The sequence below is a fragment of the Fusarium vanettenii genome, assembly GCF_000151355.1.
Source record: "Fusarium vanettenii 77-13-4 chromosome 6 genomic scaffold NECHAsca_20_chr6_4_0, whole genome shotgun sequence".
Classification (NCBI taxonomy): Eukaryota; Fungi; Ascomycota; class Sordariomycetes; order Hypocreales; family Nectriaceae; genus Fusarium; species Fusarium vanettenii.
The window spans coordinates 875,356-889,783 of NW_003315865.1; the positions used below are offsets into that span (position 1 = coordinate 875,356).

The window sequence follows — 14,428 nt, forward strand, 5'->3', positions numbered from 1 at the left end:
TGGTCAGTCGCTGTTGACCTTGATTGAGACAAAAGTATCTCCAATATCTACGATTTGACAGCCCTGAACGCCAATCCATGCCCTTCCCATATGCCCGTCGTCACTCGTGACTTCATTACCAGAGGTCCCCAACTCCAATGCGTGCTGGCGCCGCGCTTGTGCACAGTCTTGTGGTGTTCGTTACAAAAAGATGCCCACCCACTCCGTCTTTGAAGACACTTTGGTCTCGCAGCCTTCCACGGCGCATCTCAGGTCGTTTGCGGCAGTGTATGGGTGCTTCCCTTCAGGAGCACGGAACCCGACGCCGTCACGGTTTGACTTTGTGGGCTTGCGATTCTCGAAGCAGTCGGCGCAGTAAACCTAGAGATGTTAGTTTGATCTCGAAAGAGAGAGTAAATGCCTCGCGTACATGTCCACACTTCTTCAACGCCCAGAAATGGTGCTCTCCCGGTGCTCTTTTCCGCTTGCCCTTGTTGCCTCCAACAGAACTTTGGGTCATGGTACCAGACGGGTCATAAGCCAGCTCTTCACTGCAGGCTGGGCAGATGACGACGCTCTCAGACTCTTTCTCGGGATCGGTGCAGGTGTCGCGGGTGAAGCCCTCTCGCGCGGGGGGGATGGGCTCCATAGCCGGCTTCGGGCTGGGTTCTCGTGGGGCAAAGGCGTTTCGTGAGACGTCCAGTTGAGGCGGGGGGAACATAATATCACGGCTTAAAAGTCCGGCGATCGTCCTAGTCAAGCCGATGGCGAAACTGGCGGGCGGGCGTCTTCCCGACTGCTCTCGCGGCATAGAACTTATCAACTCCAACTCGATCAGCTCGTCAGGTCGTGGGCGCGGTCGCATATTTCGCCCGCCGGGGGGGTTCGAAGGTCGCTCGCCCTCGGGAGAATCCACGGTGAGATCGATAATGCTCGCAGTGCGCCCGAAAAAGGTCCCGTCACTCCTCGAAAGCTGTGGAGGTGATATCCGCTGCGAGTTTGTCCTCCTAGGGTTCCTCCCGCTCCGATTCTGGGGCAACGATCCTCTTGTTTGAACTGGTGAGTCAGGCTCTGCGGTGAGGTCGATGACCGGTGCAGGCTGCTGTGGCTGCTGTCCTTGCGGTTGCGGTCGGCGTTCGCTTCGGCGCGATTGATGATGGTGTACAGGACGAGGCTGAGCCGATGATGATGTGCTTCTCGGGTTTGGGAGGAAGAGATTGGCAAACGAGGCAGGATTTCGGCTCGAGTTGACGTGAACCTCAATAAGGTCCTCTTCACCGAAGAGTTCGAGGATGCTGTCCCTGTGTGCAGCCATGCTGGGCAGATGGCAGAGGGTTGGTTGTACTCGAGAACAATTCAGGCCGTCGCGGCGGCGTTTGTCAATGGTGAAGAGTCAGCGTGACGTATTCACCAGAGCAGAAGCAAGCCAGGCAGAGCAGAGGCGCGTAGGAGGCTTGCAGCGTGAATGAGCCGTGCCTGGCGAGGCAGAGGAGTCGCGTGGCGATACGCTCGAGATGGGGTTATCGAGGCGATGGGCTCTAGCGGGTTAGGGATACAGAGTCGGCGGATTCGGATCGAACGATGGAAATGGCGTAGATGTCTCGAGGGAGAGGTGAAGAGGTAATAGCCGTGGGAGCGAGGCTGGATGTTAATTAAAGGTTGCGGAGAGATATCAAGTTTGATGTTGAAAGGTTCAAAAGTAAACGACGCTTAAATCCGATGGCCTCGATTCGTTTGACCCAAGGCCAAGGCTGCTGCCCATCCATCCATGCCATGCCCGTGACGACAAGTGCCACGGACCCTGTTGGAAGCCTCTACCCCGCTACATGGGCCACTAAAAACAAGTCGCTCTGTGGGATGCCAGGGGTGGTTAGGCGGCAAACAGGGCGACCCCCTAGGGCTGCGTTACAGGGGGTGGGCGCCTACCTAAGCCCATGTGGAAGCCCGCCTTGGCGTCGGATTTGATCCATCATGGCTGGGCGTTGATGGATGGCGTTTGAGGCTCAAGATGCAGCACTAACAGCTACGAAATGTTGTTCAGAAGCAAACCAAACCAAACCCTTGAATTGTCAATTTTCAAACACCATCCTCTGTCTCTTGACCCATTGTTGGAGGCCTATTGTACAGTAATTACCAGGGAATCACGCAGCCGCCTCTTAGTCCACATCTTTATGTCATGTAACCTCCTGAAAGCTCCCTCTATTCCTTCGCTCCAAGTATGCTGACCACACCCTCGCCATTGACTGTCACCAGCTGCTTCGCGGACTCTCCCCATCGGACGGCAACAGCAGCGGTGGAATTCCTCAGGGGTTCGCTCCACTTCTTGCTGGACTTGGTGTATTGGTGAACAGTCACTCCAGAAGAACCACCGGTGGCGAGGAACTGGCCGCTGTAGTCCCAGGCCAGGGACTGGACTGGCCCGCCAGTCTCGAGGACCTTGGCCACCGCGGCGTCTCCCTCCTTTCGCAAATCGAAGATGGTCACCATAGTCTGACCCTTGGCTGTGGCTGCGAACCAGTAACCGTTCTCAGAGAAGGCGATGGCCTGGATGGGGGCACCCAGACTGAAGACTGCAGCTTGCTCCAGAGTGTTGGTCATGAAGAGCTTGATATCGCCAGAAGTTGTGCCAGCGGCGAACAGGTGGCCATCGGGATGGAATGCGCACGAAGTAAGAGCTGAGTCGGTTAGAACACATCAGTTAGAAGGACGAGTGTAGAAACTTACCAGCATCGGTGTAAGCGCGGCTGACACGCTTTTGCGAAGTCAAATCATAAAACACAATGCTCTTGTCTGTGCCGACTGAAGCCAGGATAGTACCACTGGGGTGCAGGCTCAGTGCTGTCGCAGCACCAGCATGCTCGCTCAGCGATGCCACCTGGTTACCCTCCTGGAACACCTTGACGCTTCCCTGACCAGTAGCAAAGGCGACCTTGTCCTCGGCCCATACTGCATCCGTCACGGGCTCCTCCACAGCAATCGAAACCTCGACCTTGTCCTCGTTGGTGGCGTAGACGACGGCCTGGCCCTTCAGACCTCCAATAGCGGCGCTAGCACCTCCGACACTGAGCGCAGTGGCCTCGGGAACTGGAAGAGAATGTGTGGTCGCGTTTTCAAAGGCGGAGATGTCGTCTGCGGTAGCCCAGCCCTCGGGGACAGGGCGCTTCTTGCGACCCTTGGATAGTCTGCACGCAATGTTAGCTCCAATACTTCGAATGCACCGTAGGCAACCACATACGTCTGATGAGTCTTGTCCACCTTGGCAATAAGCTCCTCTGGCAGCTTCTCCACGCTGTCCACCATCATCTCATCACCGTCGGCAGCGGCGCCCGTCACGGTCACCTTGCTCAGCGCATCCCTGGCCTCGTCTCGCTCCCTCGACAGTCGGGCAATAACTCGAACAGCGGCATCGTGCTGGTACAGAGCTGTGGCAAGCTCCTCCCGGGTGCGCGCCAGCTGCTCCTTGAGGTTATATGTCTCTAGCGCGAGCGCGTCCCATTCGTTCTGGAAGGTTGCGAGGAGGGCGGGGATGGAGGTGAGGGTGGGAGGACGCGGTCGGACGATACGCGACGAGTGGATGGGCAGGAGATCTTCCGCGAGGAGCGCTTCGCCAGAGTCGGGCTCGGTTCCGTGCTCATTAATGTACTGCTCGATAAGACGCTTCTCGTAAACAACACCTGTAAAAGGTCAGCGGTTGTCCTGCGCGAACTCGCGAACTTTGATGTTGTTGATGTACGCACCGGATTTCTTGGACACGACGGGCTCCTGAGGAGCTTCTCCTGAAACTATTGCCCATGTCAGCGCACCGCTCTCTCAAGACGCAGAGAAAAAGACCAAGCTTACTTCCACAAAGCATGGCGACTGCTACTTTAAGCTCGTTGAGCCTTCAATTGCTTGTCGTCGGGTAAAGCGCAACTCGTCGACTCCAAGCTCTGGTTGCGACGGACGGTCACCTAGTCGAGATTTTGCCGATGCACTGACCATCAAAGGCGGAAGCTTTCAGTCACGTGATGCGATAAGACAAGCCTGACCTCATCGGCGCTGTCTTATCGCGCCTTATCTCTGCGGCCGTCACCGCTTCAAGGAGTCTCGCATATCTCCGGGGTTGGACTACCTTGTTGGATCGTCCTTGATGTGCATATAAATTACTCCTATCGCCCTGTTTTGGTGTTTAATCTGGAATCTTGAGTCTATCAACCATATAATTCCATCTTCGGTCCATACACCATGTCCCTCCCGCGGCCCCAAGACGTACGTGAAGCAGACGAGACGGAACAAGTCAAGGTCCTGGACCTCCTGTTCGAACCGAGCCCAGCCATCCACTCGAATCTCATCCCTATTTTGAAGAATGCCGAGTATACATCTTACTCAGAACTCATCGACGCATGCAAATCCAAGCTCTTCTCACTCGCCACATCCAGCTCATCAAGCAACCCTGATCCCGCCCTCCTATCTATCCTGGGATCACATCCACGGCTAGGGGCTAAGAAGGTGGACTCGGCACAATCAGCGGCAGAGCAGGCCAATCTTCAAGGTGAAGGCGAGGAATTGGCAAAGCTCAACAACGAGTATGAAGAAAAGTTCCCTGGTCTGCGGTATGTCGTCTTTGTGAATGGTCGAGGGAGGCCTGAGATCATGGAGGATATGCGGACCAGGATTACGAGAGGGGACTTTGCCAAGGAAGTTGATGCTGCATTACAGGTATGAGGAACCTCGAGATGATACATTCATTGTCGAGTTACTAATCATATACATACAGGCCATGTGCGACATCGCCAAGGACAGAGCGTCCAAACTTGACGTAAAACAGTAAAAAAACCCCAACCAAAAAGAAGCTGTCGAGAACCATCTTGCCTCGTGTGCTGCGCCAACGGCTCTGAGCTCATACATCTAAAAATCTTTGTTGTCAAAAAAGAAACAGTTTTTGTTGCTCATCAAAAGAAGAAGCAGAAGAAGCCTCCCGAAGAATAGTTGAGTTTCCAGTCCATCCGATCGTTTAAAGCTGGATGATGCTCCCTGATGCCCTATAAAAATCCCGTTTGCAAAATAAGACACACAACCTGCCGCCCAAATGCCAGACGCAAAAACTTTTTACATACAAAAACACAATCCTTGGATCACCCGAGACGCCGCTGCATGCTACCTCGACATCCAACAGATGCCGTCCAGTTCATCTAGATATTCTTCATATGACCGGTCATCCTCCCCGTCTGCGACGCCGTCACCACTCTGCCCAAACAAGACGCTAAAGTCAGAGTACACGCTCTCTTGGTCATCGCCAGCGTCGTCCCAGTCGTCGTCGGCAGGATGCATGTATGCGAAGCTATCCTCTTCCAGGTCGTCCAGCGGAGGCATAGGACCCGTCGGTCTCAGCTCCGGGGACCGAAGGGGGTGGATCCTCGGCGATGTGCGCTTCTTGGTGGCGGCGACCTCCGCAGGTGAGAGAGGGCGGCCACCGAGCTTGGACAACCGGCAGGGGACGGGCTTGGCATGTGGGAGGGCAGGCTTGGGTACCGTGAAGGCACCTTGGGGTCTTGTCGGTAACATTGCACCTGGGGGTGCTATGACTCCGTTGCCTGTTGGGTAGACCCTTATGGACTTGCCCGCTGATGAGTCTAGCAGGCTTTGAGGTCGCCATGCCCCTTTGCCCGAGGCCTTGGATGCAATAGCCGCAATCTCTTGCTCGTATCTCCGCGCGTTTGTTATCGGTTGCCCCAGGCTTAACCTCCTCCGTAACCGGTTCATGGTTGAGAAGCGTAGGAAGGACGTCGCATGAAGGTGGGCAACTCGTCTAGCCAAGTCTATTGTTGTCGCCATCTTTAGGAACCGCTTGTCGCCCGAGTCCTGACCCTCGCGGTTGAGAATATGTGTTGCGGGTTGTGAGTATGGTTGTGAGAGCCGGCTGGTGATGAGCTCGGCACGGAGCCGACGCTTCTTGACGCTCAAGCCGGCGGTGTTGAAGCCGTCGACATCAGACATGACCCGACGCCGCTTGATGCCTCGCCGGGCAATGGGTTTCGGTTGAAGCCGTATGTCAAGGGGTTTGGATTTTGTCCTCGCATCGAGGACTGTGAAGGAGAATGTTGAAGGAACATTGATTCGTGACCGTGGTGTCCATGCCTGTGATATCGTCGCCTTGGGGTGAGGACCTCTCAGACTAGCTCCCTGCCTCGCCGTAGAGTACGGCCCATCTCCCAAGAGAACCTCGAATAGAGGATCGGGATCCGGACATCGGGGTACCTGGGCTAAGTCGTTGGAGGCCAAGTCGAGCGGACAGACGGCGAGGTCATCATGGCAGCCGCCCGTCGAGTGGTGGTGGCGCCACGTCTCGAGCAGGTTGAGAGAACTCTGGCCATTTGCCTCTACCTCCATCACGACAGCTTTCGCTTCGCTTAATGGGATGGAGGGGCTCCGCGCGCGGTGTCAAAGGTACCTCGTCCAAGCCATCCGCTTCACCAGAACAGAGGTTCAACGGCGACTGTAAGGGTTGATCCAACAAGAGTAAAAGTCTACCCCATCCAGGTCCAATGAGGTCGCGTTGGGCTCGGATTGTCGACCTGAGAGAATCGCTTGTCAGGCGATCTGGCGATGATTACAAACTTCGGGCTCGTGAATCGTCGACCTTTCGGCAGGCTGGAAATGCAACCACTTGCCGCTGCCCCAGACCTCGCAGCCAAGATCCAGCACTGAAATCTCGCAACGTGGTTTCCCCAATCCCGCTACCAACAGCAGCAGCAGCAAACCAACGGCTCCTCGGAGGAGAGAGAGAGACAACGTCAGGACAGAATAGATTTGACGTTGCAGCAACTGGCGTGATTCTTGGAAAAGGTGGAAGTGGGGCCAGAAAGGTCCGTCGAGGCTCTGGTGATGAGTGAGGAGAAGATTGAGCGCTTTTTTCTAGTCCTAGGTAAGCGTCGTGTCCTATAGGAAGCGAATAGATATGATAGATATCGAATCCTCTTTTGACAGAAGGAGAAAGATATGGGACGAATACGGCAGCAAGAATGGGGAAATTGAAGATTGAAGAGGGGGGGGGAGGTTCCAAAGTCGAGCGACGACCCCGAGATCAAATGGTGTGTGGCCCAAGGATCACGCCGAACCAATTCGACGGGAAATCCGGGGCCGGCACGAGGTGGACCATGGGCCGTGTACCGTAGAGATGGGGTCGGATTGCTTTTTCAGGAAGAGAGGCTTGGTCTGGGGTGGCGGCAATGAAGTTGGTTTGGCTTTTCTTCCATGAGAGACCTGCGCTGGCTGCAGAGAGAGACAAGGGGGTGTGTGAGAAAGAGGAGGGGATCGCGACGTTCCGGACCTGTAGGAACGACGTGTAGGCTTATTGCCTGCCTGTCTCGAGGCGATCATCGATGGACGGCGCGGGGAGAAGGGGGGATGGGATGGGATGGGATGCTTGTAGGGATGGGTAAGCCACTTGTCCATGATCCAAGGACGCAGGACTTTACTAGACCACACGCCTCTCTTCGAGGGAAAGCGAACGAGGATTGAGACAAATGGGGTAGAATCAGCAACTCCTGATAGGAAGCCAACCAGAAGAGACGAAAGAGAGCAAGGGAAAAAAAACATGACCAAGGAATGGGGACCGTGGTCTCTGCTTGCTGCGGTGGTCCTGCAGGCATCACGTCCGGGGTAAGCCATTCCGGGGGGGCGCACGCACAGTGAAAAAAAAAAGACGAGCAATACGGAGGTCTCTCTCAAAAGTTTTGTCCAGGAGCTAATAGCGCCAAGGCCGCTTATCCCTGTCGGTACCTGAGGTACTTTGGAGCAAATCTTTTCAGTTACTTACTCCCTAAAGCTATAGGGAGGGCTATTGGAGCCCAGGGGGAAATCTAGTGAAGCTTAGAGAGCTATATCCTTAGAAGATAGGGGCTTCAAAAGCAAAGAAAGAGGACCATAAGTACCGATGTAACTGTGCTTGGAAAATGGCCTCTGATTGGCTCGTGTATTTGTGTGGCTTGAGGGCCAGGACAAAACTTTTGAGATAGACCTCCGTACAATGATCAGACAGCATCTAATAGGTCGGCCGCTGGTCAGGCGGTTGAATCAAGCGTTCAGGGATGCAGGGATGTCCTTGAGCAATGCCCTGTTCTTGTTGGCCGGCGGATGGTCGGGCACAAAGGGGGGGGGAACAACCATCCAAGGGGGGTAATCCGAGGACCGTAACGAGAGGAACAAAAAGCCCCCCAGTTCAGGTCATGAAAGGGGGCCATGCAGCAGTTGAAAGCGTAGTGCGGGCCGCTCAGATCATAGACGCAGCTATTCTACCTTCTATACAAGGTTCAGAACCCAGTTCAACTTACGCACCGACTACATATTACCTACCTTTCTTGTATACTAACTACTTAGTTATTACTAGCCATGCAGATATATCCCTCTCGCCCAATCTCGTGACCACCACCACAGCAACCCCCTTGCGGATGGGTACCGAAAGGAGGACCCTCTTTCTGCCCCCTTCTTCGCCAGCCACCGTCCGGATCGCCGTGGGATGGCTCGCAGTAGCATTAGCTTACCAACTTGCGCTGCACAGCACAGCAGGCAATTGATTTAGTGGAAACCACCTAACCCCCATGGTACGACAGCGAATTGCTTTTTCCGCCTCGTCGGCGTTGGGCTTAGCGGCCTTTTGCGTCTTGGGCGGGGAGGGGGCCCGGCCGCCGACGACCACGACGACTCTGGGGACGGCATCGGCAACAATCTTGGCAACGCCTCCAGGTCCAGGGGGAGGGGACCCGGGGCCAGAGAAACAGGAGATGTGTGATCCTTGTCTTCGTTGTCGTCGTCAAGGACTTGTGTATGTATCCATAATACGTACTATTCATGTCTGTCTGCATGTGGCATCTGTCCACGTACTCGATTACCGCTTTCAAAAAGTATCCTAGGTTGAGATCCATGCTAGACGACCGTCCAGCTGACGAGGGCACAGACAAAACATACAGATGCCATGTCTTGGCCTCCTATTTCTGCTTTCCCCAGTTCTCCACTGAGACCCCCCAAGCCGCGTTTTATGACGCAGATTACTTTTTCAATCCTCCCCTTCGGTGAGCGGAGACGAGACCTAGGCCGTAGACGATAGAGAATGTTGCTGTTGGTCATCACGACTCCAGGTGTTGGGCGCTTGGAAATACCCATCGTGGAAAACCCACTTCACCGGGCGGCCTGGCCTGGCAATGGCCTGGCACGCGGCTGGACTGGGGTCCAATGGCTTTCCTTTCAGCCCGCTTCTTGGCTCCCTCTTTCATGTCCCAGACAAACACTTGTCACAGTCACACCAGCTCCAGGTTGTCACGATCGACTCTCTCGTGTTGTTGACTGACAATGTGCAGAACCGTACCGTAATTCCATCCCAGCAAAACCATCGACCGCCCTTTGTCCGTCGTCCTATTACAAACACAAACTCCAACAACTCCGCCCATCCCTGCCGCCTCCAGCCATAGAGCAAGTCTGCATTATACAGCAAAGCAAAGCAAAGCCATGGGACGTGCGTGCGTGCGTGCGTCCCCCTCATCGAATGCTCGCTCACGCCCGCCTCGTCCTGACGTCAAAAATCTCATTCTTCCATCCTCCTTGCTCGTACTCAAACAGCCTCTGTTCCGCTTCCCTGCCTTCCATCTCCCACAGCCGGACCAAGCTCCCCGGTGCATAGCGTCCCTGGAATACGCCCTGCCCAGGCTTAACCCCGACACGGGTCTCAATGTCGGGATCGGGGGCAGGGACGAGGCGTGCCGCGACGGCCCGAATGAAGGTTAGCAAATCTTTGGGATCTGCGATCCGTGTCGCCCTCAGCCGCTCCCGCGCGTAGAGCATCTCGCGGTTGAGGAAGTGAAGCCCCTCGGCGATGCCAGCCGCGATCTTGACCTCGAGAGCCTTGCGCACGATGGGTCGGATGATTGGCTTCAGGATCCAGGCAAGGCACGCAAACTTGGACTTGCTGAGCGTGTAGTTGAGGTGATGGATGTTGACGTCCACGTTGCGCAACGTCACGATCTGTTCCAGACGGTCCTTGCCAATCTCGATATCCAGAGTGATATCCACACCGCGCTTGTCGAGATGGAACCCTGCAATACCTTCATCTACCATCCGGAAGAGGCCAGAGTGTAGACGGAACCAGTAGCCCAAATCGTCCGCCACAATAGATAGACCTGACACTGTCACCTTCATCATAGAGGTCATGGCGGATGCAGTCCCATTCCGGCCCTTCCGCACTTCAAAGTTGTTGTAGGTGGAGACGTTGAGCTTAAAGGGCAAGAATGAGCTCGCATTGATGGTACGCCCCGGCTCCAGGATGAGATTCTCAAGCAGGAGGTCAATTGCGGGCGCAGCCACTTCGACGCGCGGAATCGGAATATACTGGATGGCTTGGATGAGCAGAGGTACAAAGATGTTGACCGAGTCGGTGACCAAATCGCTGTTAGCGTACTCGCCCGCAGGGGAGAGCAGCTGGGCGAGCCTCTCAGTTGTGTGGATGAGCTTCTTGATGTCTGTATCCTCCAAGACTGACTGGAAAGCAGCATGCAAATTTCCCAGGAGGTTGTCCAGATCATCCTTGATGGATGACTTGGCCGTCAATTCGTTGGACTGCTTCCGCAGACGGTTGAACCGTTCCTCGGCATTGTCGAAGAAGTCGGGATCGCTCAGCATGTCCTGCACCAGGTTTCCAATCTGTCGCGCGAGCTCATCAAAGTTGGGGTCCGTACGGCCATCTTCCACGACGGCGTCGAATGACCGCCTGACATCTTCCCAACGCTCGTGGTCACCAAGCGAGGTGATGAGCAGCCAAAAGTTGTGCATCGCCCTGTCGGCCTCGGGGTTGGGCTCGGTGTCCTCCTCCAATGCCTGGACCGTCTCGGCGGCGGCGTGCGAATAAGCAAGTAGGTAACGTCTGATGAGAAGTGACAGAGTCGAGACAGACTCCTTGTAGTCTGTGCGCTTCCGGAGGTTGAAGACGGTCTGTTTGAGTCGGTGAATGAGGGCATCACCCTCATCGCCCTTGGCATGCTCCTTGATGCTCTGACCTGCCTCATCGGCCACCACAATGGCGCTGTCCTTGACCGTCTCGGAGATGTCGGCAATCTCTTCCTTCAAGTCCTGATTCGACGGGGTAGCGCGTGATTTGCCATTTCCATTTCCGTTTGCCTGCTTCAGTGCATCCTCATCCTCCTTTGTTGGTTTGATGGCTTCACCAGCCTGCTTGGAAACGTCAGACAAAGTAAAGGCGGTGTCTTTGAGGACCTCTCTTCCAACGGTGCCCAGGTCAGATAAAAAGATGCGAAAGTCAGAGTTGGTTAGTAACAAGGATCCGACAGTCTGCAGACTCTTGTACGCAGCAACGGCATCGGCTCGGACCTTGGCCCTGGCGGCCCTCTGCTCAATGTGGGCGACATCCACATCAAGACGCGCTTTGGTGAGATACCAGATAAAGTCCTGTATTTGATCGCTGGCGTTTTTGTGCTGCAAGACTTCGATGAATTGGGTGATCCATATCTTGAGGGTCCTGACCAGTGCTCTCCCGGATGGGCTCAGGTCTTGTCTTTCTGGGTTGAGAATCTGGGCCGATAGCAGTGTTCGCAAGTGAATGATGACTTGTTGGTTGCTGGGCATATATCCTTTGGAAATGGCTCGTAGCATCTGGTATGTATGGAGCTTCTCGTGCAGACGCGTCTGCAGTGTTGTGTCGTCATTGTAACGCGGCAGCAGAGGCTCACGCTCGGCCTCATCGCTATCGCTGCCACAGCCAAAACACGACAACATTTTGATGGCCTGAGTCTTTGATTGCTGAAAGCAATTGATTTTGGCGATTAATTGAGATTTGTTTGTTGAAGAGGGTGAAGTTCATTCTTATATTCTGGCCTGTGAGAGGCGCCAAAGGGAAGGTAAAAGTGACGACGTCATGACTCGGCCGGAGCTTCTGGTCCTGATTTGTGCCTGGAGGCAGGCGCTGGCTGTACCTAGACCATTTAGCAGCACAACGCAACCACGTCTGTCGCATCGAAAGGCAATTTGAAACCAGCCGATTGGATAAATGACTTTTTCATTTCGTGATCATGATGATTTCTTTGGTATTTTGTGATGATGCGTGGACTTGGTTGATGAGGAATGAAAATATGGCATGTGAATGCCATGAGACTCGAGAATGGCATCATCACTGGGAGCTGAAGGGAACTGCAGCTTCTTTTTAAATAATACCTGGAACCAGGTCAACATTTATCGGATTGGCCATTCACTCGTCTCTTATCTTTGTTATCTACTTCTGTGTTACCAATCCCAGCCACCAAATGCATCCCAATGCCTGTGATTCAGGGTAGCAATGTGATGCTCCTCGGTCGATTTTCTGGCTTGATTTACCCTCCGTCCCTCCCATAGAACAAAAGATATGATTCGGTGCCTCTCACGCTTAGTCCGAGGCTCAATTTGAACCGAATGTTGCCGTACATAACAGGGTCCATTTAAGGTGCAGTGGCTTTACGAGTCTGCACGCTCAGCCAAGCTCACGGCTATTTGCTTCGCACCAACCCAAAGAAGAGCGACAATTTCTTTCCTCTTAAAATAAACGACTCCATGCTTAAGAAGCCGTTTGTCTTTTCACTGACGATATCTCACTGACCGGTAATTTTTGAACACGATGTCTTGTGTCACTTATCTTCCCAAAACGGAAAGGACCTCGGTAACGCCAATCGGTGACAAACCTGCCTTGAACAACAACCTCCCATGCTCCCGTGCTTGATTGCGACTATTGGCCAGGTCATTTCGGCTTAATAGGAGTAGGCACTGGGGAAAATAAATCCTAAGATTCACCTTCTGAAGTTTTATCAGAGCCTAGAGGTCACTGTCCTCGTTAGGCCCCCCTCAAGTCTTGGCCTCGGCACCCCTCAGCCGGCATCTCAGCCCGATGGCGGCATCCAAAGAATGGACGCGATTATCCTTCCAGGAAGCTCTGGAGTTGGTCAAGCTTTCAGATGAGTCGTCGGGGTCGCAAAAATGCGTCAAGAGGTTCATGAGCCGCCAGCCAGCTTGGGAGCCGGGCAAGGAGCTCCCTTGGGACTCGCTGGGGCTCGCTCCACCCAAGATTACGAGAGGAGCTTACGGTGCTGTCGTCTACGCGCAATCATCTCTTGCGGCAGCGCGTGTTGTTGAGCAGGAGGATCAAGAAGAAGGAAAGGATGTGAATGGGAATAAGCACGGGATTCATGTGAGTCGATTCATCTCACGGTCGGGTACCTCACTCACCAAGTCCAGTCCATCCACGCAGCCTTCACCAACCCAGGCCGCTCTGATCGTCCCTTCATCCTCGACGTGTCTGAAGTTCATTCAAGTCGATCATTCTCAACTCGCCTAGTCAACGCGCGTCAACCAACTCAGCCCTCGAGCAACCCTACCGGACCTTTCCCCATATCCGATGCTGAAGGACAACTGGACAACACCTGCTTGACATGCCTCGTCACCTTCAAACGACCTGTTCCTAGCCCCGATGATGTCCAGGACACTCCGCCTCAAGAAAGATACAGAGACATTCTGTCGTCAAGAAGACCAGACGAATGGGACCCTTGTCCACAAGCTGACCTTGATGGGCTAAAGGCCAAGTTCCCAAATGCTGGCCACGGCGCGTTTCCAATCCTTGACATGTACAAGGTCGACATGACAGCCTTTAACGCTGACAAGCCCATACCTGACCGGAGAGAGCTTATCTACTACCGATTACTCAAGCCCATCCCAAAGGAGGATGTTAATGCGCATGTCGTAACCCATGCATTCGAAGCAGACCGAAATAGCCTCTTCATGCTCGGCAACCACCTGGGCTACGGCCACGACCTGGGCATAGCGGCCAGTTTGAGCTATTCATTCTATGTACACGTCAACGCTGAGGAAGCAGTCATGGAAGGTGATGGTTGGTGGATTCAAGAAGCATCTTGGTCTCGCTTCAGCGCAGGAAGAGGCGCAATGGAGAGTCGCATGTGGAGTCCAGAAGGGAGGCATGTTGCGACGGGTTATCAAGATGGAATTGTGTTGCCGATGACAGCGAAACCAGGTAGAGATACCAAGTTATAGCTTAATTCTAGAAGAGGCATAGCTTGTTGTTCATGTTCCCCGACATTTCTACCATGCAGCTTGGGGAGACCCCATATTCTCGGCGGTGAAGAGGTCTGGCCCCGGAACTCGGCGTCGCCAAGTGAAAACACCACGGGATTAACGGATCCGGACGGAGCAATCCACCTCCGTAATCCGTAGTGTCTCCCCGGAGCAAGGGTCAATTCGCTGATAACCCTTGATTGTATTCCATTTCCTATTTTATCTGTTTGGAATCTCCACCAGGCATTCGCTGACGTGAGAGCCAAGTCAGGATTTGAGTTGTTTTGCGCCCTTGCCTCTTAGTCATGACGACAGCACCCCTTGATGGAATTGACAGCACGGTGGCTGAAGCTTGTTTTCGTTTACTCATCCC

General features: G+C 54.2%; 6 protein-coding genes across 6 annotated transcripts; 2 read left to right on the forward strand and 4 right to left on the reverse strand.

The window, feature by feature from the left end:
- Positions 1 to 180: 180 nt before the first annotated feature.
- Positions 181 to 1,294, reverse strand: NECHADRAFT_42977 (uncharacterized protein; the record flags this gene model as incomplete). The annotated part of the gene is made up of 2 exons (XM_003045129.1): positions 181 to 360; positions 410 to 1,294. The coding sequence occupies 2 exons, from the start codon at positions 1,292 to 1,294 to the stop codon at positions 181 to 183; spliced, it is 1,065 nt and encodes a 354-aa protein (XP_003045175.1).
- An 843-nt stretch (positions 1,295 to 2,137) lies between these two features.
- Positions 2,138 to 3,902, reverse strand: NECHADRAFT_70215 (uncharacterized protein). Its single transcript, XM_003045130.1, has 5 exons — positions 3,820 to 3,902; positions 3,717 to 3,761; positions 3,215 to 3,653; positions 2,704 to 3,161; positions 2,138 to 2,654 (listed from the first exon to the last, which is right to left on the reverse strand). The coding sequence occupies exons 1-5, from the start codon at positions 3,830 to 3,832 to the stop codon at positions 2,179 to 2,181; spliced, it is 1,431 nt and encodes a 476-aa protein (XP_003045176.1). The 5' UTR covers positions 3,833 to 3,902; the 3' UTR covers positions 2,138 to 2,178.
- Positions 3,903 to 4,203: 301 nt separating this feature from the next.
- Positions 4,204 to 4,789, forward strand: NECHADRAFT_44267 (uncharacterized protein; the record flags this gene model as incomplete). Its single annotated transcript, XM_003044719.1, has 2 exons — positions 4,204 to 4,677; positions 4,736 to 4,789. The coding sequence occupies 2 exons, from the start codon at positions 4,204 to 4,206 to the stop codon at positions 4,787 to 4,789; spliced, it is 528 nt and encodes a 175-aa protein (XP_003044765.1).
- Positions 4,790 to 5,050: 261 nt separating this feature from the next.
- On the reverse strand, positions 5,051 to 6,348 carry NECHADRAFT_70216 (uncharacterized protein; the record flags this gene model as incomplete). Its single annotated transcript, XM_003045131.1, has 1 exon — positions 5,051 to 6,348. One exon carries the CDS (start codon positions 6,346 to 6,348, stop codon positions 5,116 to 5,118), a length of 1,233 nt encoding a protein of 410 aa, XP_003045177.1. The 3' UTR covers positions 5,051 to 5,115.
- Positions 6,349 to 9,507: 3,159 nt separating this feature from the next.
- Positions 9,508 to 11,739, reverse strand: NECHADRAFT_94421 (uncharacterized protein; the record flags this gene model as incomplete). The annotated part of the gene is made up of 1 exon (XM_003045132.1): positions 9,508 to 11,739. One exon carries the CDS (start codon positions 11,737 to 11,739, stop codon positions 9,508 to 9,510), a length of 2,232 nt encoding a protein of 743 aa, XP_003045178.1.
- Positions 11,740 to 12,877: 1,138 nt separating this feature from the next.
- On the forward strand, positions 12,878 to 14,034 carry NECHADRAFT_42882 (uncharacterized protein; the record flags this gene model as incomplete). The annotated part of the gene is made up of 2 exons (XM_003044720.1): positions 12,878 to 13,177; positions 13,225 to 14,034. The coding sequence occupies 2 exons, from the start codon at positions 12,878 to 12,880 to the stop codon at positions 14,032 to 14,034; spliced, it is 1,110 nt and encodes a 369-aa protein (XP_003044766.1).
- Positions 14,035 to 14,428: the final 394 nt, after the last annotated feature.

Coding starts and splice junctions, on each gene's coding strand:
- NECHADRAFT_70215 (XM_003045130.1), bottom strand. Junction 3,654..3,716: donor CGTCGTGTCCAAGAAATCCG/GTGCGTACATCA, acceptor GACCTTTTACAG/GTGTTGTTTACGAGAAGCGT. Junction 3,162..3,214: donor GTGGACAAGACTCATCAGAC/GTATGTGGTTGC, acceptor CATTGCGTGCAG/ACTATCCAAGGGTCGCAAGA.